The 24,112-nt window shown below is 47.0% G+C and overlaps 1 protein-coding gene across 1 annotated transcript in view; it reads right to left on the bottom strand.

The window, feature by feature from the left end:
• The window catches only part of LOC134936129 (complement C3-like), an 828,079-nt gene that overhangs the window by 547,408 nt on the left and 256,559 nt on the right, over nt 1-24,112 (bottom strand). The window contains exon 10 of the mRNA XM_063931046.1: nt 20,138-20,253. Coding sequence (XP_063787116.1) covers nt 20,138-20,253 — 116 coding nt within the window. The remainder of the gene's footprint in view (nt 1-20,137; nt 20,254-24,112) is intronic.

Genomic DNA, 24,112 nt, shown 5'->3' with positions numbered 1-24,112 from the left:
GGAGATAGCTCCGCCCCTTTTCCGTGGACTATTCTCCCGCTTTTTTGTGGAATCTGGCAGGGGTAATTACCACATATATAGCCTCTGGGGCTATATATTGTGGTCTTTTTGCCAGCCAAGGTGTTTTTATTGCTGCTCAGGGCGCCCCCCCCAGCGCCCTGCACCCTCAGTGACCGGAGTGTGAAGTGTGTATGAGGAGCAATGGCGCACAGCTGCAGTGCTGTGCGCTACCTTGGTGAAGACTGATGTCTTCATGCCGCCGATTTTCCGGACCTCTTCATGCTTCTGGCTCTGTAAGGGGGACGGCGGCGCGGCTCCGGGACCGAACATCAAGGCTGGGCCTGCGGTCGATCCCTCTGGAGCTAATGGTGTCCAGTAGCCTAAGAAGCCCAATCCGGCTGCAAGCAGGCGAGTTCGCATCTTCTCCCCTTAGTCCCTCGCTGCAGTGAGCCTGTTGCCAGCAGGTCTCACTGAAAATAAAAAACCTAAATCTATACTTTCTTTCTAAGGGCTCAGGAGAGCCCCTAGTGTGCATCCAACCTCGGCCGGGCACAAAATCTAACTGAGGCTTGGAGGAGGGTCATAGTGGGAGGAGCCAGTGCACACCAGGTAGTCATAAATCTTTCTAGAGTGCCCAGCCTCCTTCGGAGCCCGCTATTCCCCATGGTCCTTTCGGAGTTCCCAGCATCCACTAGGACGTCAGAGAAATTACAGGAATGGCCGCGAAGGCCGGAAGACGCCATTTTGGATTCAAACATGGCGCCGCTATGGTAGTGTCTCAGAATGAAAGGAGGGATGTGCAGAGTGTTGACACAGATGAGATCCGGACTTGGAACGCTCAGAAGACACCTAAACGGCAGGTAATGGCGTCCATATACCCGGATCGTGACAGATATGGCCAGGAGTCCTCAGGACTCTCGACAGATGGACAGGGTAAGCCAGTGGCACCCAGAGCATACCTTCCAAGTCTAGCGGAAGCGGCACATGGGCTGACTCATCTAGGCAAAGAAGGAATGTATAAGTTGGTAAGAGCTTATTGGTGCACCCCAGGATTTTCTTCCCATGCGGGTAAAAGAGCAAGGACATGTCTCACCTGCTTGAGGAAGAATATCGGAAAGGCAATACCGACAGAGCCATCCCATATCCCTCCTACAGATGGTCCTTTTCAGGTGATACAAATTAGAGATGTGCATGATGCATAGATGTGAAATTTTCGGGTTTTGTGTTTTGGTTTTGGGTTCGGTTCCGCGGCCGTGTTTTGGGTTCGACCGCGTTTTGGCAAAACCTCACCGAATTTTTTTTGTCGGATTCGGGTGTGTTTTGGATTCGGGTGTTTTTTTCAAAAAACCCTAAAAAACAGCTTAAATCATAGAATTTGTGGGTCATTTTGATCCCAAAGTATTATTAACCTCAAAAACCATAATTTCCACTCATTTTCAGTCTATTCTGAACACCTCACACCTCACAATATTATTTTTAGTCCTAAAATTTGCACCGAGGTCGCTGGATGACTAAGCTAAGCGACCCTAGTGGCCGACACAAACACCTGGCCCATCTAGGAGTGGCACTGCAGTGTCACGCAGGATGGCCCTTCCAAAAAACACTCCCCAAACAGCACATGACGCAAAGAAAAAAAGAGGCGCAATGAGGTAGCTGTGTGAGTAAGCTAAGCGACCCTAGTGGCCGACACAAACACCTGGCCCATCTAGGAGTGGCACTGCAGTGTCACGCAGGATGTCCCTTCCAAAAAACACTCCCCAAACAGCACATGACGCAAAGAAAAAAAGAGGCGCAATGAGGTAGCTGTGTGAGTAAGCTAAGCGACCCTAGTGGCCGACACAAACACCTGGCCCATCTAGGAGTGGCACTGCAGTGTCACGCAGGATGTCCCTTCCAAAAAACACTCCCCAAACAGCACATGACGCAAAGAAAAATGAAAGAAAAAAAAGGTGCAAAATGGAATTGTCCTTGGGCCCTCCCACCCACCCTTATGTTGTATAAACAGGACATGCACACTTTAACCAACCCATCATTTCAGTGACAGGGTCTGCCACACGACTGTGACTGAAATGACGGGTTGGTTTGGACCCCCACCAAAAAAGAAGCAATTAATCTCTCCTTGCACAAACTGGCTCTACAGAGGCAAGATGTCCACCTCATCATCATCCTCCGATATATCACCGTGTACATCCCCCTCCTCACAGATTATCAATTCGTCCCCACTGGAATCCACCATCTCAGCTCCCTGTGTACTTTGTGGAGGCAATTGCTGCTGGTCAATGTCTCCACGGAGGAATTGATTATAATTCATTTTAATGAACATCATCTTCTCCACATTTTTTGGAAGTAACCTCGTACGCCGATTGCTGACAAGGTGAGCGGCGGCACTAAACACTCTTTCGGAGTACACACTTGTGGGAGGGCAACTTAGGTAGAATAAAGCCAGTTTGTGCAAGGGCCTCCAAATTGCCTCTTTTTCCTGCCAGTATAAGTACGGACTGTCTGACGTGCCTACTTGGATGCGGTCACTCATATAATCCTCCACCATTCTTTCAATGGGGAGAGAATCATATGCAGTGCCAGTAGACGACATGTCCGTAATCGTTGGCAGGTCCTTCAGTCCGGACCAGATGTCAGCATCAGCAGTCGCTCCAGACTGCCCTGCATCACCGCCAGCGGGTGGGCTTGGAATTCTGAGCCTTTTCCTCGCACCCCCAGTTGCGGGAGAATGTGAAGGAGGAGATGTTGACAGGTCGCGTTCCGCTTGACTTGACAATTTTCTCACCAGCAGGTATTTGAACCCCAGCAGACTTGTGTGTGCCGGAAAGAGAGATCCAAGGTAGGTTTTAAATCTAGGATCGAGCACGGTGGCCAAAATGTAGTGCTCTGATTTCAACAGATTGACCACCCGTGAATCCTTGTTAAGCGAATTAAGGGCTCCATCCACAAGTCCCACATGCCTAGCGGAATCGCTCTGTGTTAGCTCCTCCTTCAATGTCTCCAGCTTCTTCTGCAAAAGCCTGATGAGGGGAATGACCTGACTCAGGCTGGCAGTGTCTGAACTGACTTCACGTGTGGCAAGTTCAAAGGGCAGCAGAACCTTGCACAACGTTGAAATCATTCTCCACTGCGCTTGAGACAGGTGCATTCCACCTCCTATATCGTGCTCAATTGTATAGGCTTGAATGGCCTTTTGCTGCTCCTCCAACCTCTGAAGCATATATAGGGTTGAATTCCACCTCGTTACCACTTCTTGCTTCAGATGATGGCAGGGCAGGTTCAGGCGTTTTTGGTGGTGCTCCAGTCTTCTGTACGTGGTGCCTGTACGCCGAAAGTGTCCCGCAATTCTTCTGGCCACCGACAGCATCTCTTGCACGCCCCTCTCGTTTTTTAAATAATTCTGCACCACCAAATTCAAGGTATGTGCAAAACATGGGACGTGCTGGAATTTGCCCATATTTAATGCACACACAATATTGCTGGCGTTGTCCGATGCCACAAATCCACAGGAGAGTCCAATTGGGGTAAGCCATTCCGCGATGATCTTCCTCAGTTGCCGTAAGAGGTTTTCAGCTGTGTGCGTATTCTGGAAAGCGGTGATACAAAGCGTAGCCTGCCTAGGAAAGAGTTGGCGTTTGCGAGATGCTGCTACTGGTGCCGCCGCTGCTGTTCTTGCGGCGGGAGTCCATACATCTACCCAGTGGGCTGTCACAGTCATATAGTCCTGACCCTGCCCTGCTCCACTTGTCCACATGTCCGTGGTTAAGTGGACATTGGGTACAGCTGCATTTTTTAGGACACTGGTGACTCTTTTTCTGAGGTCTGTGTACATTTTCGGTATCGCCTGCCTAGAGAAATGGAACCTAGATGGTATTTGGTACCGGGGACACAGTACCTCCAACAAGTCTCTAGTTGGCTCTGCAGTAATGATGGATACCGGAACCACGTTTCTCACCACCCAGGATGCCAAGGCCTCAGTTATCCGCTTTGCAGCAGGATGACTGCTGTGATATTTCATCTTCCTCGCAAAGGACTGTTGGACAGTCAATTGCTTGGTGGAAGTAGTAAAAGTGGTCTTACGACTTCCCCTCTGGGATGACCATCGACTCCCAGCAGCAACAACAGCAGCGCCAGCAGCAGTAGGCGTTACACGCAAGGATGCATCGGAGGAATCCCAGGCAGGAGAGGACTCGTCAGAATTGCCAGTGACATGGCCTGCAGGACTATTGGCATTCCTGGGGAAGGAGGAAATTGACACTGAGGGAGTTGGTGGGGTGGTTTGCGTGAGCTTGGTTACAAGAGGAAGGGATTTACTGGTCAGTGGACTGCTTCCGCTGTCGCCCAAAGTTTTTGAACTTGTCACTGACTTATTATGAATGCGCTGCAGGTGACGTATAAGGGAGGATGTTCCGAGGTGGTTAACGTCCTTACCCCTACTTATTACAGCTTGACAAAGGCAACACACGGCTTGACAAATGTTGTCCGCATTTCTGTTGAAATACTTCCACACCGAGGAGCTGATTTTTTTGGTATTTTCACCAGGCATGTCAATGGCCCTATTCCTCCGACGGACAACAGGTGTCTCCCCGGGTGCCTGACTTAAACAAACCACCTCACCATCAGAATCCTCCTTGTCAATTTCCTCCCCAGCGCCAGCAACACCCATATCCTCCTCATCCTGGTGTACTTCAACACTGACATCTTCAATCTGACTATCAGGAACTGGACTGCGGGTGCTCCTTCCAGCACTTGCAGGGGGCGTGCAAATGGAGGAAGCGCATGCTCTTCACGTCCAGTGTTGGGAAGGTCAGGCATCGCAACCGACACAATTGGACTCTCCTTGTGGATTTGTGATTTCGAAGAACGCACAGTTCTTTGCTGTGCTTTTGCCAGCTTGAGTCTTTTCATTTTTCTAGCGAGAGGCTTAGTGCTTCCATCCTCATGTGAAGCTGAACCACTAGCCATGAACATAGGCCAGGGCCTCAGCCGTTCCTTGCCACTCCGTGTGGTAAATGGCATATTGGCAAGTTTACGCTTCTCCTCCGACAATTTTATTTTAGATTTTTGAGTCCTTTTTTTACTGATATTTGGTGTTTTGGATTTTACATGCTCTGTACTATGACATTGGGCATCGGCCTTGGCAGACGACGTTGATGGAATTTCATCGTCTCGGCCATGACTAGTGGCAGCAGCTTCAGCACGAGGTGGAAGTCGATCTTGATCTTTCCCTATTTTTGAAACCTCAACATTTTTGTTCTCCATATTTTAATAGGCACAACTAAAAGGCACCTCAGGTAAACAATGGAGATGGATGGATACTAGTATACTTATGGATGGACGAGCGACTGCCGACACAGAGGTAGCTACAGCCGTGGACTACCGTACTGTGTCTGCTGCTAATATAGACTGGATGATAATGAGATAAAAATAAAATATATATATATATATATATCACACTAGTACTGCAGCCGGACAGGTATATATATTATGTAATGACGGACCTGCTGGACATTGTCTGTCAGCACTGCAGACTCCTAAAGTAAGCTACTAGTATCAAGAAGATAGAAAAAAAAAACACGGGTAGGTGGTATACAATTATGGATGGACGAGCGACTGCCGACACAGAGGTAGCTACAGCCGTGGACTACCGTACTGTGTCTGCTGCTAATATAGACTGGATGATAATGAGATAAAAATAAAATATATATATATATCACACTAGTACTGCAGCCGGACAGGTATATATATTATGTAATGACGGACCTGCTGGACACTGTCTGTCAGCACTGCAGACTCCTAAAGTAAGCTACTAGTATCAAGAAGATAGAAAAAAAAACCACGGGTAGGTGGTATACAATTATGGATGGACGAGCGACTGCCGACACAGAGGTAGCTACAGCCGTGGACTACCGTACTGTGTCTGCTGCTAATATAGACTGGATGATAATGAGATAAAATTAATATATATATATATATATATATCACACTAGTACTGCAGCCGGACAGGTATATATTATGTAATGATGGACCTGCTGGACAGTGGACACTGTCTGCAGAATGCGTTTATAAAAACACCACACGACGAGTGTTTAACTTTTTCAGGCAGACAATCACAATATACTGGTGGTCAGCAGACAATCACAATATACTGGTGGTCAGTGGTCACTGGTCAGTCACACTGGCAGTGGCACTCTGGCAGCAAAAGTGTGCACTGTACTTAAAATATGTACTCCTGCTATAACTGCTCCCCAGTCTCCCCCACAATTAAGCTGTGTGAGCAGTGAGCACTCAGCACAGTCAGATAATGATATACAGTATTACATATGATGCAGCACACTGGGCTGAGCACAGATATGGTATGTGACTGTGTCACACTGTGTATCGTTTTTTTTTCAGGCAGAGAACGGATTAATTAAACTGGTGGTGGTCACTGGTCACTGGTCACACTATCAGCAAGTAGTACTCCGTCCTAAGCAGACAATCACAATATACTGGTGGTCAGTGTGGTCACTGGTCAGTCACACTGGCAGTGTGGCACTCTGGCAGCAAAAGTGTGCACTGTACTTAAAATATATTATTTATGTACTCCTACTCTAACTGCTCCCCAGTCTCCCCCACAATTAAGCTGTGTGAGCAGTGAGCACTCAGCACAGTCAGATATACAGTATTACATGTGATGATGCAGCACACTGAGGCTGAGCACAGATATGGTATGTGACTGTGTCACACTGTGTATCGTTTTTTTTCAGGCAGAGAACGGATTAATTAAACTGGTGGTCAATGGTCACACTATCAGCAAGTAGTAGTACTCCAGTCCTAATATGCTCCCCAAAATTAGTAAATACTAAATAGTGTCTCTAACTCTCTACTCTCTTCTCTATAAACGGAGAGGACGCCAGCCACGTCCTCTCCCTATCAATCTCAATGCACGTGTGAAAATGGCGGCGACTTATATAGAATCCGAGTCTCGCGATAGAATTCGAGCTTCGCGAGAATCCGACAGCGGGATGATGACGTTCGGGCGCGCTCGGGTTAGCCGAGCAAGGCGGGAAGGTTCGAACCTGCCTCGGACCCGTGTAAAAAGGCTGAAGTTCGGGGGGGTTCGGATTCCGAGGAACCGAACCCGCTCATCACTAATACAAATTGATTTCATACAATTGCCACGTTGTAGAAATTTAAAATATGTATTGGTCTGTATTGACGTGTTCTCAAATTGGGTTGAAGCATTTCCCGCGGCCACAAACACCGCTGTATTTACTGCAAAAAAAATTGTGCAGGAATTTGTGTGTAGGTATGGTATCCCTAGAATCATTGAAAGTGATAGGGGTACCCATTTTACAGGTGAAGTCTTTCAAACAATGTGTAAGCTGATGGGAATTAATAGTAAGCTGCACACTCCGTACCGCCCCCAGGCGAGTGCGAAGGTGGAAAGAGTAAACAGCACTATTAAAAATAAATTGAGCAAGGTAATGACTGAAACAGGACTGTTATGGTCTGAAGCTTTGCCAATCGTATTATACAGCATCAGAACCACTCCCTGGTCCCCTCTTAATCTGTCTCCTTTTGAAATTCTGTTTGGTCGACAACCCCATGTTATGATTAACCCCCAGGATGATTTGAAATGTAACAATGAGATAACCGTAAAGTACTTGGTTAAGATGAGTAAGCAATTGAGGAATCAGAATGATAACCTAAAGTTGGTAATTCCTGATTTGCCAGACAGTAATTGTCATGACATTGAACCTGGGGATTATGTAATGATACAGAATTTTCTACGCTCAGGTTGCCTTATTGACAGATGGGAAGGACCATATCAAGTCTTATTGACCAGCACAACAGCATTGAAGGTTGCCGAGAGAGAGACTTGGGTCCACTCGTCTCATTGTAAAAAGGTCGCTGACCCAGTGAGGTCCCGTGATAAAGAACAGACGGTAGAGGTTGTATCACTAGAGTGTCTGTTCAGGGAAGATCGAGACGACACCTGAGCGCTGAGAATAATAAGATCGGAGGCGTTTGTCGAGCCAGATTTCTTTTTCCCATCTGTTATTTTCTCCAGTTCCCATCTCCCTCCTATTTCCCTTCCCCCTTCTTATTTTTCTCCTTTTACTCCTCTAAGATGGACTTGCCCCAAGAGACTGTGATCCGGATTTTCCAGTTGACCATGATGTTGACCAGAGCAGTCTGTTTCGGTGAGAGTACCATGGAGGTCGAGAAAGGATCGGGAATGGGTTCTGATGACCAGGATGGAGGCGTAAATTTCAAAGAGCAACATAATCTCTGAGTAAAGGCGAGTATCAGAAAACGATCTGGTAGCATTGACAATAGAAGAAATTGTGAAGGATTGTTAGCTGAAGAAAACTGCATCTGTAGGCATTGTGACAGCATAGTTGAGGATGGGTGCATCAAGAAATGTCAGTCCAGTTTTAATATCCACATGGACCGGCATCCATTGAGTGACTATCACTCCTTAGTGGGTAAAGTGTTAAATCAGACAGACTGTTGGGTATGCTCTCAAGTACCTCAAGGTCATAGCAAATCAGGGCTAGTACCATTCCCTTTAACTGTAGGAGAGGTACTTGAGCTAAGTGGTGGGAGGCCGGTGGACAAGAGGTTTAATATCTCTAGTCCTCCTAGTTTGAAGCTCCACCAATATCATGTGGATAGGTCCTTAGTGTGCTTTAACATTTCCAATCCCTGAAAGCCGGGAAATTGGGAAGTGTCATGGAGTAATTAAACCATGACATTTTCACATAGAGCCGACAAAATGCCCATAGACACAGAACTTATACGCCAGATAGTCGAGAATAGAAAATTTTTCCGGTATAGGTACACTCTAGGAAGTATGACCATGCGAGTTGGAGAAGTATCACCAGGATACTGTGCACATATCGTACAAACAGATACGTGTACTAAACAGATGGGAGAATTAGGGTTAGGAGATTTCACATGGAAAATTTGTAACATGGTAATGTCATACTCAGTCCCATATGTTCTCCCCGATGATGCATATTTCATATGCGGGAGGAAGGCGTATAAGTGGCTTGCCCCAAACTCAGAGGGATTGTGTTATATTGGAAAAGTACTGCCTGAAGTAATGACTGTATCCCATATCAAAATGAAAGACATTCACCGTGGTGCCCAAGCTCCTTATACTCACACTCATTACGAGCACGTTGTTAAACGGCACCTGATAGAGAGGACAGAGCATTCGGCCTCTGATCTGATCCATGAATCCACCGGGATTCAATTCCTACTCGTGTTAGATATCACTCGTACCGCCAGAGGAGTGATAAATTATAGATATATATCTGCGCTTGCAAATTTATTAGACAATATCACCGAAACGTATGACGACACATTCAGGTACACTGTGAAAGAGTTACAAGCCTACAAAACAGAACTGGTTCAGCATAGGATGATTCTCAATTACCTCACAGCTGTGACAGGCAGGTATTGTGTTACCCTAGCAACTCAATATGGAATAAAGTGCTGCACGTACATTACAAACAGCACGGAGGACCCAGCCGAGGTCATAGACCAAAAGATGGATGACATTTTACAATTAAAGTGGGAGTTCCGAAGGAGACACAATCTCACTCTCGCTGCTGTGGGTAATGAGCTGACCAGTTGGGTGTCATGGTTGAACCCACGAAATTGGTTCTCTGGTTTAGGAGAATGGGCCCAAGGTATTATTATGGATGTAGGGAAATTTCTTTTGTGTATTCTAGGAGTCGTCATATTGGTTGGACTGATATTTAGATGCGTTCGGGCTTTAACGAAGTGTAAAGGTAGTACTAGAGTGATGAGTCTGAGCAGCGAGGACACTGTAATAACAACAACTAATTTGATTTATGACCCAACGATAGAGACAATGTTGTGATGAAAATGTGATTCCACGGTCCGTTTCTTTCACCCGTTTCTCCTTTGTTTTCCTCCAAGGTACAAAGACATCCGCTTGGAAGAAGAATTTGACAACCTATTTTATACAGACCATTGATGGACTATGCCACAGACCCCCAATATCCCTAGTGACTTTAACTTTTACGATAGCCCAATACTTTAGAGACTGTAATTTTATGGACAATGGAACAACTTTTGCTCGCTATTTATAGCAAAAGCACCGAGAGACATCAGACAACATGTACATCAAGACAAGACATCAGACAAGACCTCAATCGGCGACTGTTTATTTAAACTCACATAGTTTACGACTGCATTTATAACGATTGTTTCTTATCTTCATCTCTACAACCTTCAGGTAATGACACACATAGTCGATAGGGAATATAGACACATATATTAGCATTCACATGTTCCCCTCATTCATGTATCATCAACTAAATGTGCTCCCCATTTGTTGCAACCAAAAGCCGAAAAGAGCTCGGTAAAGTTTGACTGCCCATCCACAGACCCTTAATACGGGATAAGAGCGATTCAAATGTATACTTCGCAATACCTCGAAGCTTGATTTAAAACACGTACGGCACGATGATACATGACCCCTCAAACATGGATTCATCCACACATGCTTCTACTATCTCACTAGGTCATACCTTTTCCCACCTTCTCCTCTCCTCCCTTTACCCAATCATAAAAAGGTATTTACATGATGACATATATTTTTCTTTTTTTGAACTGCTTTAGGAAGTGGCAGTTATTGATGACTGCCAAAGGGTGGACTGTCAAAGTCGGAAAAATATCATGCTACACGTTGCCATATATTCACCCCATGCGCTTGCCCGCTGCACGTGCACATTCTCTCCCGTGCGTGCACATATTCGCAGTTGCGTGACGGCGCCTCCTCGGCCATGCGCTCGAGCGCGTGGTATGTGCATTTACGGTAGAGTTTGTGTGCGTCTAGCCGGCGACTCAATCGTTACATAGTAAATCCAAATAGTATGTTTTATAGGTAATGTTCCCCTTAATAATAACTGTAAGTCTGTTTAGTGTAACTGGTCGCTGGACAGAGGAATTCCTCTTTGCATGATACGAAGGGTCAGACAGGGTTTGAGCAGTGGTGTTTGGTACCTAACTAAAGAACATTTTATTAGAAACAATCCGGTGCTGGTTAGGTAAAGATTAATCGCTCCTGCGTATAGTTATGTCTATTAGTAGTTTCTGGACATTTACTATATTTGCGGTTCATTATTCATGCGGCGGGAATCCTGAGATTCCCTCCCACCTGAGCAGTTCGATATAGTCACAGCCCACCTGTTCAAACTAACCTATGACCTTTTGTTATAATGCGGGGAGACATTCCTGTGTCCAATGAACAATGATATTATAGGTCCCTTTGTAGTGTACTGTACGCAGTGTATATAAGAACAGCCAGCCTGGCCAGCTCAGTCCTCTCCACAAACGGTTTTCATCATTGACTAACTCGGAGCTGGTACCAGGACTGCGCAGCGATCATTCCCCAGTGTGTGTAAGTTATTCTCTGTAACCAACTTATTCTCTGTTTGTATTTGCCACATTCTCTCTCTCTCTCTCTCTGTTATTGTATAAGATTGTGACGCTATGGTATATTTATGTGTAGTTATTCTGCTTAGATATTGATGTTAGTCTGTAGTGTATGAACTGTTAACTGTTTTCCCCTTTTTACATAGCTAACTATTGTTAGTAAAGGTGTTGGAACCTTAGCAAGGTATTGTGTGTTTATTACATTGCAGAGGGTAATCGGAGCGTCTCAATCGCTCAAGCAGCTTTAGTATTAACAAGGTTAAGCAGCGTTATATCGCTACAGTATTTCAGTACAGGGTTTACAGTATAAGAGTATCCTTTCTGTGTGTTGCATACAAGGTTTACTGAGTGTCATCCCGTGAGCGTCTGCGCCGCTCGTGTTCCCCTCGTGGTCACGAGCGTCTGCTACGCTAGTAGCGTAGCATTAGGGTAGTCGGCCGCCTATAGCGTGCTCGACACAAGCGTTAAGCTGTGAGCGAGCGTGCCGCATGTGCTTCTTGACCACGGCAAAGCGTCTGCTACGCTAAGTACGTACCCTTACGGTACCCCATACGCCAATTGCGTACTGAGTCTCTTACCAGTATATAGTGAAGGTTATAAGGTAATAAATCGGCATTATCATAGGTTAGCACCATAGCAGGATGCACTTGAGCAGAGAATGCAACGTACCAGGATAACAGGATTGCACTGTAGCAGGATCACAGGATAGCACTGTGGTAGAGTATGCAACATACCAGGATAATAGGATTGCACTGTAGCAGGATTACAGGATAGCACTGTGGTAGAGTATGCAACATAGCAGGATAACGGGATTGCACTGTAGCAGAGTAGCACCGTAGCAGGATGCACTTGAGCAAAGAAAGCAACATACCAGGATAACAGGATTGCACTGTAGCAGGATCACAGGATAGCACTGTGGTAGAGTATGCAACATACCAGGATAACGGGATTGCACTGTAGCAGAGTAGCTACACAGGATAGCTGTTGGAGACTGGCAGTACTATGGATGATTTTAGCAGTAGAGACAAGCATAACCAGGACCAGGAACTGAGACAACCTTGACACGATGAACTGGCAACTGGGAGCCTGTGTGGCTGGCCTATATAGTGAGTTCAGGTGCTTCTCACAGCTGTGGTAACAGCTAATTACCAAGCTGCAGATACAGAGCAGAGTGCTGAGCACCAGAGCAGAGAGCGCCACCCCAGTCATGGAGGAGAAACTGCATGGATCGTGACAGGAAGTCTGTGACCGATTGAAAAAAAATAAGATTTTACTTACCGATAATTCTATTTCTCATAGTCCGTAGTGGATGCTGGGAACTCCGTAAGGACCATGGGGAATAGCGGCTCCGCAGGAGACTGGGCACAAAAGTAAAGCTTTAGGACAACCTGGTGTGCACTGGCTCCTCCCCCTATGACCCTCCTCCAAGCCTCAGTTAGGATACTGTGCCCGGACGAGCGTACACAATAAGGAAGGATTTTGAATCCCGGGTAAGACTCATACCAGCCACACCAATCACACCGTACAACCTGTGATCTGAACCCAGTTAACAGCATGATAACAGAGGAGCCTCTGAAAAGATGGCTCACAACAACAATAACCCGATTTTTGTAACAACAACTATGTACAAGTATTGCAGACAATCCGCACTTGGGATGGGCGCCCAGCATCCACTACGGACTACGAGAAATAGAATTATCGGTAAGTAAATTCTTATTTTCTCTGACGTCCTAGTGGATGCTGGGAACTCCGTAAGGACCATGGGGATTATACCAAAGCTCCCAAACGGGCGGGAGAGTGCGGATGACTCTGCAGCACCGAATGAGAGAACTCCAGGTCCTCGTCAGCCAGGGTATCAAATTTGTAGAATTTAGCAAACGTGTTTGCCCCTGACCAAGTAGCTGCTCGGCAAAGTTGTAAAGCCGAGACCCCTCGGGCAGCCGCCCAAGATGAGCCCACCTTCCTTGTGGAATGGGCTTTTACAGATTTTGGCTGTGGCAGGCCTGCCACAGAATGTGCAAGCTGAATTGTACTACAAATCCAACGAGCAATAGTCTGCTTAGAAGCAGGAGCACCCAGCTTGTTGGATGCATACAGGATAAACAGCGAGTCAGATTTTCTGACTCCAGCCGTCCTGGAAACATATATTTTCAGGGCCCTGACTACATCCAGCAACTTGGAGTCCTCCAAGTCCCTAGTAGCCGCAGGTACCACAATAGGCTGGTTCAGGTGAAACGCTGAAACAACCTTAGGGAGAAATTGAGGACGAGTCCTCAATTCTGCCCTGTCCGTATGAAAAATTAGGTAAGGGCTTTTATAAGATAAAGCCGCCAATTCTGACACACGCCTGGCTGAAGCCAGGGCCAACAGCATTACCACTTTCCATGTGAGATATTTTAATTCCACAGTGGTGAGTGGTTCAAACCAATGTGATTTTAGGAACCCCAAAACTACATTGAGATCCCAAGGTGCCACTGGAGGCACAAAAGGAGGCTGTATATGCAGTACCCCCATGACAAACGTCTGAACTTCAGGAACTGAAGCCAGTTCTTTCTGGAAGAAAATCGACAGGGCCGAAATTTGAACCTTAATGGACCCTAATTTTAGGCCCATAGACAGTCCTGTTTGCAGGAAATGCAGGAAACGACCCAGTTTAAATTCCTCTGTAGGGGCCTTCCTGGCCTCGCACCACGCATAATATTTACACCAAATACGGTGATAATGCTGTGCGGTTACATCCTTCCTGGCTTTGATCAGGGTAGGGATGACTTCATTAGTAATGCCTTTTTCCTTCAGGATCCGGCGTTCAACCGCCATGCCGTCAAACGCAGCCGCGGTAAGTCTTGGAACAGACAGGGTCCTTGCTGGAGCAGGTCCCTTCTTAGAGGTAGAGGCCACGGGTCCTCTGTGAGCATCTCTTGAAGTTCCGGGTACCAAGTCCTTCTTGGCCAATCCGGAGCCACGAGTATAGTTCTTACTCCTCTCCGTCTTATAATTCTCAGTACCTTGGGTATGAGAGGCAGAGGAGGGAACACATACACTGACTGGTACACCCACGGTGTTACCAGAGCGTCCACAGCTATTGCCTGAGGGTCCCTTGACCTGGCGCAATACCTGTCTAGTTTTTTGTTGAGGCGGGACGCCATCATGTCCACCTTTGGTTTTTCCCAACGGTTCACAATCATGTGGAAGACTTCTGGGTGAAGTCCCCACTCTCCCGGGTGGAGGTCGTGCCTGCTGAGGAAGTCTGCTTCCCAGTTGTCCACTCCCGGAATGAACACTGCTGACAGTGCTATCACATGATTTTCCGCCCAGCGAAGAATCCTTGCAGCTTCTGCCATTGCCCTCCTGCTTCTTGTGCCGCCCTGTCTGTTTACGTGGGCGACTGCCGTGATGTTGTCTGACTGGATCAGCACCGGCTGACCTTGAAGCAGAGGTACCCTTGGTGAGAAGGGTAAATTGGGACATGTAGGTAAGCATCTTTGATGTCCAGAGACACCATATAATCCCCTTCTTCCAGGTTTGCAATCACTGCTCTGAGTGACTCCATCTTGAATTTGAACCTCTGTATGTAAGTGTTCAAGGATTTTAGATTTAAAATTGGTCTCACCGAGCCGTCCGGCTTCGGTACCACAAACAGTGTGGAATAATACCCCTTTCCCTGTTGCAGGAGGGGTACCTTGATTATCACCTGCTGGGAATACAGCTTGTGAATGGCTTCCAATACTGCCTCCCTGTCTGAGGGAGACGTCGGTAAAGCAGACTTTAGGAAACGGCGAGGGGGAGACGTCTCGAATTCCAATTTGTACCCCTGAGATACCACCTGAAGGATCCAGGGGTCCACTTGCGAGTGGGCCCACTGCGCGCTGAAATTCTTGAGACGGGCCCCCACCGTGCCTGAGTCCGCTTGTAAAGCCCCAGCGTCATGCTGAGGACTTGGCAGAGGCGGGAGAGGGCTTCTGTTCCTGGGAACTGGCTGTTTGCTGCAGCCTTTTTCCTCTCCCTCTGCCACGGGGCAGAAATGAGGAGCCTTTTGCCCGCTTGCCCTTATGGGTCCGAAAGGACTGCGCCTGATAATACGGCGTCTTCTTATGTTGAGAGGCTACCTGGAGTAAAAATGTGGATTTTCCAGCAGTTGCCGTGGCTACCAGGTCTGATAGACCTACCCCAAATAACTCCTCCCCCTTATAAGGCAATACTTCCATGTGCCTTTTGGAATCCGCATCACCTGACCACTGCCGCGTCCATAACCCTCTTCTGGCAGAAATGGACAGCGCGCTAACCCTTGATGCCAGTCGGCAAATATCCCTCTGCGCATCACGCATATATAAAAATGCATCTTTTAAATGCTCTATAGTCAGTAATATACTGTCTTTATCTAGGGTATCAATATTTTCAGTCAGGGAATCCGACCACGCCACCCCAGCACTGCACATCCAGGCTGAGGCGATTGCTGGTCGCAGTATAACACCCATGTGAGTGTATATACATTTTAGGATATTCTCCTGCTTTCTGTCGGCAGGTTCCTTTAGGGCGGCCGTATCAGGAGAGGGTAGTGCCACCTGTTTAGACAAGCGTGTGAGCGCTTTATCCACCCTAGGGGGTGTTTCCCAACGTGCCCTATCCTCTGGCGGGAAAGGGTATGATGCCAATAACCTTTTAGGGATTATCAGTTTTTTATCGGGGGAAACCCACGCCTCATCACACACTTCATTTAATTCCTCGGATACAGGAAAAACTACAGGCAGTTTTTTCTCACCAAACATAATACCCTTTTTAGTGGTACTTGTATTATCAGAAATATGCAAAACATTTTTCATTGCCTCAATCATGTAACGTGTGGCCCTACTGGAAGTCACATTTGTCTCTTCATCGTCGACACTGGAGTCAGTATCCGTGTCTGTGTCTGCCATCTGAGGTAACGGGCGTTTTAGAGCCCCTGATGGCGTTTGAGACCCCTGGACAGGCACAAGCTGAGTAGCCGGCTGTCTCATGTCGTCAACTGTCTTTCGTAAAAGAGCTGACACTGTCACGCAATTCCTTCCATAAGCTCATCCACTCAGGTGTCGACTCCCTAGGGGGTGACAACTCTATTATAGGCAATTGCTCCGCCTCCATCTCACTTTCCTCCTCAAACATGTCGACACAATCGTACCGACACACCGCACACACACAGGGAATGCTCTGATAGAGGACAGGACCCCACTAGCCCTTTGGGAGAGTATGCCAGCACACACCAGAGCGCTATATATACACAGGAATACCACTATATAATGTGCTTTTCCTTTATAGCTGCTGTTATTATCAAACTGCGCCAAATTAGTGCCCCCCCTCTCTTTTTTACCCTTTTCTGTAGTGCAGGACTGCAGGGGAGAGTCAGGGAGACGTCCTTCCAGAAAGCTGTGATGGAAAATGGCGCCCGTGTGCTGAGGAGATAGGCTCCGCCCCCTTCTCGGCTGACTTTTCTCCCGCTTTTTGGTGAATTCTGGCAGGGGTTAAAATACATCCATATAGCCCTGGGGGTTATATGTGGTGTATTTTCGCCAGCCAAGGTGTTTATATTGCTGCTCAGGGCGCCCCCCCCTAGCGCCCTGCACCCTCAGTGACCGGAGTGTGAAGTGTGCCTGAGGAGCAATGGCGCACAACTGCAGTGCTGTGCGCTACCTTGTTGAAGACTGATGTCTTCTGCCGCCGATTTTTCCGGACCTCTTCTTGCTTCTGGCTCTGTAAGGGGGCCGGCGGCGCGGCTCTGGGACCGGACTCCGAGGCTGGGCCTGTGTTCGGTCCCTCTGGAGCTAATGGTGTCCAGTAGCCTAAGAAGCCCAAGCTGGCTGCAAGCAGGCAGGTTCGCTTCTTCTCCCCTTAGTCCCTCGATGCAGTGAGCCTGTTGCCAGCAGGTCTCACTGAAAATAAAAAAACTAAAACTAAACTTTTTCTAAGAAACTCAGGAGAGCCTCCTAGAATGCACCCTTCTCGGCCGGGCACAAAAATCTAACTGAGGCTTGGAGGAGGGTCATAGGGGGAGGAGCCAGTGCACACCAGGTAGTCCTAAAGCTTTACTTTTGTGCCCAGTCTCCTGCGGAGCCGCTATTCCCCATGGTCCTTACGGAGTTCCCAGCATCCACTAGGACGTCAGAGAAATTAAGATTAATAGGTCACCTGATCCTGACGGTATTCACCCAAGGGTTCTCATGGAGCTACACTCCGAACTAGCAAGACCTCTATTTTTAATCTTCAATGATTCACTTACATCAGGCATGGTTTCCAAAGACTGGTGTATAGCGGAAGTAGTGCCGATTTTCAAAAAGGGAAGTAAAGCTGAACCAGGCAATTATAGACCAGTTAGTCTTACATCTATAGTGGGGAAAGTACTGGAAATCATTCTAAGGGATAGTATGCAGAAGTTCCTTGAAGCCAAAAAGGTTATTATTAGGAACCAACATGGATTTGTGAAGGAAAGATCATGTCAAACAAACTTACTAGGCTTTTACGAAACAGTTAGTGCAAACCTTGATCAGGGTAAGGTGGTGAATTTAATCTTTTTAGACTTTGCTAAAGCTTTCGACACAGTACCACACATGAGACTTATCTATAAGTTACAAGACCTGGGGCTAGGGAGCACAATATGCACTTGGGTTAGTAATTGGTTAGATAATAGGGAGCAGCGCGTTGTGGTAAATTGAACTTTTTCAAATTGGACTGAAGTACTAAGTGGTGTGCCACAAGGGTCTGTACTTGGACCACTATTGTACAACATTTTCATTAACGATCTAGCAGAAGGTCTAGAGAGCATGGTGTAAATTTTTGCAGATGATACCAAACTATGTAAGGTTATAAACTTGGAGGGAGATGCTGTGTCTCTGCAGAACGACTTAGTTAAACTCGAATCATGGGCAGCAAAATGGAGAATGAGTTTCAATATAGACGAGTGCACGGTAATGCACCTTGATTCCAAGCACAAAAATAACACCTACAGTACATACTAAATGGGGTGAACACCTAAGTGATTTGAACACTTAGGTGTTCACATAGATAACAAACTTAGCAGCAGTACCCAATGTAGGATAGCAGCAAAAAAGGCAAACAAGGTACTAGCACGCATAAAGAGGGGTATTAATGCAAGGGATGAGAGTGTTATACTCCAACTATATAAATCCCTAGTGAGGCCCCATCCGGAATACTGCGCACAATTTTGGGCACCATACTACAAAAAGGATATCCTGGAACTATAAAAGGTTCAGAGGCGGGCGACCAAACTCATTAAGGGGATGGAGACGCTGGAATACCAGGAAAGACTTGCCAGGCTTGACATGTTTACAATGGAAAAGAGGAGACTAAGAGTGAACATGATCAACATTTATAAATATTTAAGGGGACAATACTCCGAGCTTGCGGGGGATCTGTTTTTGGTAAGATCAACACAGAAGACATGTGGACACCCACTTAGGTTAGAGGAGAGGAGATTCCGCACACAGAGGCGAAAAGGTTTTTTCAAAGTAAGGACAATACGAGTTTGGAATTCCCTGCCTGAGAGAGTAGTAACGGTGGACTCAGTCACTACTTTTAAGAATGGGCTAGATAAATTCCTAATGGATAAGGATATACAAGGTTATATCCTTCCCCAGCTGTCCCATCCCCTTCCACAATTACAACATAAACTCAGCATAAGGACTAAAACGGAAGGCATCCCTTCTTTATACATCTGTTATTATAGATAGAGTAGAGCCCTACACAAAATATAGATTCCTGTGATATACACGGTGGAGTGACATTATTACGACCACCTCCTACATTTGACGTTGGCAGTGCGTAGCCCATGAAGTACATCATGTGTCCTGCGCTGGCTTGGTGGGTATATAAGTTGTGCGATAGGCCATTTGCACACATATCACGTCATGGGTAAAAAGGACGATTTATTTGCGTTACAACAAGGAATGATTATCAGCTTTGGGGCCAAGGGTGGCAGTATTTCTGAAACAGCGCAGTCTGTGAACTGTTCGCGTGCTGCTGCGGTGAAGGTGTTATCGTGACTGGACAAATGGCACCATTGCAAGTAACCAACATGGAAACTGCAGAGCACCATGTGCCACTGATGTGAGAGGTGACCGTCGGCTACGAAGGTGCGTTAGGGCTGACCAACAAGCTACAGAGGAGCAGCTCACCGTCACAATGTACCTGTATCACCCTAACAGCACACTGTTATTCCAATTCTTTTACATTTTGGTCTGTGTAATGATAATTATACATTAGCAATCCCTTCTCTTCTGATACAATGCAGAGATGGGCTCCTTTGGTCCTGCATGTGAATTTTGTTAAATTTAGGGGAAAATTAATTTTGTGATAAAAAAAATTACATTTATCGGGTCTATAAGAAGAAAATGTATAAATATTGAAAGCTATCAAACAAAAATGTTCATCACAAAACAGAACTTAATCTAAATCTTTGGTTACAAATATGTTGCAGAAATGTCAGAGCTGTAACTAAAAAGATTATTATTTTATAGCTGCTTCAGTACCTAACCATCTATAGTTCTATGTCCCTGCAAAATCATAACTAACCAATGACCTGTTTCATCCAATGTAACACCCAACCCTACAATAGACTGGCTTCAGCTCCACCAATTGCTGAGCCAATCAGACAAGGTGATCTATGCAGAATGCATCATGTGGCAATTACCATAAAGTCGAAGGGAATTCCGGGTTTGAAATATTTGGAGGTTTTTGTGAAGAGAATTTTATACGGAGAGGTCACAATATAAATATCATCCAGCATAGCTTCCAACATATCGCTACCTGTAAGAGAGACAGACAAGTGTTACACACTGTCACTATATACATATACTGAGCCTGAAAAACATGAAAACAGACTGGAATAATATAATATAATAATACAGGATAAGCTTCAGCACCAGACTCAGGAAAATACTATAAAATAATAATAATAATAATAATAATAATAATAATTATTATTATTATTATTATTATTATTATAATAATAATAATAATAATAATATTATTATTATTATTATTATTATTATTATTATTATTAATATTACGATATGAAGGGACTATCACTTTGCTCGGCCTCCACCTTGTGTGAAAAGACAGGCAAAGTTACTTTCTGAACCCTGGTCCTACCCACAGACTCCACAAATTGACGCGTCCCATATGCAGTGCTAACAGTACCGGTTCTGTTGTGCACATAGGCATTGGTGTTCTGCCATTTAGTGTGTATCATGTACTCCATTTCCTGATACGTTATTAGTAATATGCTGGGCAGTATTTAATTGATTGTTTTATTGTTATCATCCTGTATACTGCAGTTACAATGATTCTATTGTGTTTGGAATATGTGGTTTATTCAGTTATACTGTGGCCCTATTTCATACCTGTTCATAGACGTGCAAATCTCTGACATGCGGGGGGACGCCCAGCACAGGGCAAGTCCGCCCCCGCAGCCAACTATTTGGCTAGTTGGAGCGATAGTTGGCCAGTGTGTGGGAGCAAACGATTATCAGCCGTTTGCTCCCACAAGCCGAAAAATGCCCGTAAACGGTTGTTCCAACTTGTTGGGAAAATCAAACCTCTTTGATTTCTCCCAGTATATCGTACAGGTGTAGGGAAACTTTCCCCCCAACTGAACATTAAGCAGGAGGTCACTGCCTGGCAATGTCCACCAACTTTGTTCTCCATCACTGCTGCAAGGCCTCCCGACACCACGGGACCCACAGCAGTACTAATGGTGGAGCAGGAGAAGGTCCAGGGGCAGCTACGGCAATACATCACTGCTGCCAGGCTGCCCCGTCATACCAGGATCCGTGCTGCTGCAGTGTACCAAGTTGCCGGACCTGTCAGGTGGAACTGGAGCCGACAGCAACCAGCACCCCCACCCATAACGGCACCCCTCTCCTCCCGCAAAAGGCAATTCCCCCGACCGGCACCTGCTCCTCCTGCAACTGGCACTCCCAATTAATCCCCACCGCTATCAGCACCTGCCCCCCCCCCCCCCCCCCCCCGCAATAGTTACACGCTTCCCCTGCAAAAGTCCCCCATCTATCAGCACTTCACCCCCCGCATGAATGTCACTTGCTCCTCCCGCAATAGGACCAACCGGGGCCGGCAGCCTCCGATCAACTTGCTCTCCCCTGCAAGTTTCACCTCCAATCCACCCCACCTATCACGGATGGCGCTGCACACCTGCACCCCACTCTTCCCTTTACAGGCAACATTTCTGATTCCCCCCTACAACAGGTAGCACCTTCAATCCCCCCTCCAAACCTACATACATCAAAATACTTAAGGGCCCTACACACTTGCCAATGATTCAGATTTGGACGATGTTTGTTTTCAACGATTAACGACCATCGTCCAAATTGGCTTGCTATGCTCAACGAGGGAAAACCAACAATGAACGACCGTGGGGATGTAGGGCCCATTATACACCCATTCACCTTGACCCCCGCCGGCAGGGCCGGATTAACAACGGGGTGGATGCAGCTGCAGCTCCAGGCCCCCCATTGAAAATAGGCCCACAGCATTTCAGGCAGTGCATTCATTCAGTGGTGACAGGAAAACATTTTTCCTGTCACCAACAAAGCCCAGCTCACTCCCCTACCAGCCACCCAAAATGATATCACCTGATTACCCCTCCCCTAGCCGGATGACAGAAGTCCTTCCTACCTCAGTCTTAGTGCCAGCCGCAGCACCTCTCCTGGACTCGATCAAAGCACCACCTCCCACAACTGTTAAAGGCTCCACCCCCATGCTGTAAGAAACTCTGCTTCCCACCACCATCCCAACCTCAGCCTCCCAGAGCCGTCCGAAGCTCCGCTTCCCAGTTACATCCGTACTTACGCCTTCCGGAACCATCTGACACTCTGACTCTCAAAATCGTCCGCAGCCCCACCTCACGGAGACATCCGAACCTCCGTCTCCTGGACCCGTCTGAAGTTCCTCCTCCTCCTCCTGGACCCATCTGAAGCTCCTGCTTCTGGACCCATCTGAAGCTTCACCTCCTGGAACCGTCTGAAGTTCCTCCTCCTGGACCCGTCTGAAGTTCCTCCTTCTGGACCCGTCTGAAGCTCCTCCTCCTGGACCCATCTGAAGCTGCACCTGTGAACTTTTGAATCTTCTCTTTGAGCAGCTGGATCGGCGGCAGGGCTGGAGGTAGAGCTAGTGACCAGTGGGGATGCCAGGGGAAATGGAGGTGGCATGGGTAATAGATTGTACAGGACAGCGGTGTCAGGAGATTCGCAATGCAGTTGTTAACACAGAGGTAGCACCTCTTTTCGTGCACATGCTGCTTCCCCTGACCCCATTACTGCTCCTCCTCCTGTCTTCTGCTCCTTTTCTTCCCACCTGATGCTTTCTTCCTTAGTACCACTCAGAGAAACATCAGGCTGATTGGTGGGAAGGATGTGTGCCATCAGCTTAAGTTTTCCCCTAAATGGACTTGGACATCAGATGTGGCTGCAGCTGTCCCCTTAGAATATGTCCTCCTTTACCAATTTACTACCTATGGCTTTTACCCCTCCCCACTTACGTTTCTATCCCTAAAAACCTGTGCCACTGCTTAGTTTACCATCTGTGCCTCCACCTCCATTCTCACTTGTTTCTCGGCCCCCTCTCCACCTGTATCTCTGCCCTTTCCACCTGCGTCTCTGCACCCCCCCTCCATCTGTATTTTTGCCCCCTCTCCACCTGTATCTCTGCTTTCCTGCCCACCTGTGTGTTTGCCTTCTGTCTATCTGTGCTTCCACCTCCCTCACAACCTCTATCTCTACCTTCTTCTCCACCTGTGTTTCTGACTTCTTTCCATCTGTGCTTCCGCCTCCATCTCCAAATACATCTTTGCCTCCCTCTCCACCTGTATCACTGCTCACTTTCCACCGGTATCTCTGCCCCCCTCTCCACCTGTGTATCTGCTTTTATCAATCTACGCTTCCATCTATCTCTCTCTCTAAATATATCTCAGCCTTACTCCCCACCTGTGGCTCTGCTCCCTTCATCTCCTGTGTTTCTGCCCCTCTCGCCGATTTTCGCAGCACAGCGATCAGGTGAAAACTGCATTTCTGCGCATGCATATGGGCCGCAATGCGCACGCGCGTCATACAGGTACAAAGCCCGTTGTGGTTGTGCACAGGTTCTAGCGAAGTTTTTCTTCGCACTGACGGCCGCAAGAAGATTGACAGGAAGAGGGCGTTTCTGGGTGTCAACTGACCATTTTCAGGGAGTGTTTGCAAAAACGCAGGCGTGTCTGAAAAAATGCAGGCGTGGCTGGGCGGGTGTATGATGTCAAATCCGGACATGAATAGGCTGAAGTGATCGCAAGCTCTGAGTCGGTTCAGAGCTACTCTGAAACTGCTTTTGTAGAGCTCGGATGCACAAGCGTTCGCACTTCTGCTAAGCTAAAATACACTCCCCAGTGGGCGGCGGCATAGCGTTTGTACGGCTGCTAAAACTAGCTAGCGAGCAATCAACTCGGAATTACCCCCATAGTGTGGGATGTAGTGCAGTGATATAGGTGGTCATTCCGAGTTGTTCGCTCGTTGCCGATTTTCGCTACGGAGCGATTAAGGCAAAAATGTGCATGCGCATGGTACGCAGTGCGCATGCGCTAAGTATTTTTGCTCAAAACTTAGTAGATTTACTC

This window comes from Pseudophryne corroboree, chromosome 6 (genome assembly GCF_028390025.1).
Source record: "Pseudophryne corroboree isolate aPseCor3 chromosome 6, aPseCor3.hap2, whole genome shotgun sequence".
Lineage (NCBI taxonomy): Eukaryota > Metazoa > Chordata > Amphibia > Anura > Myobatrachidae > Pseudophryne > Pseudophryne corroboree.
The sequence above is the reverse complement of the archived record's forward strand: the minus strand, read 5'-3'. Positions and strand labels throughout refer to the sequence as shown.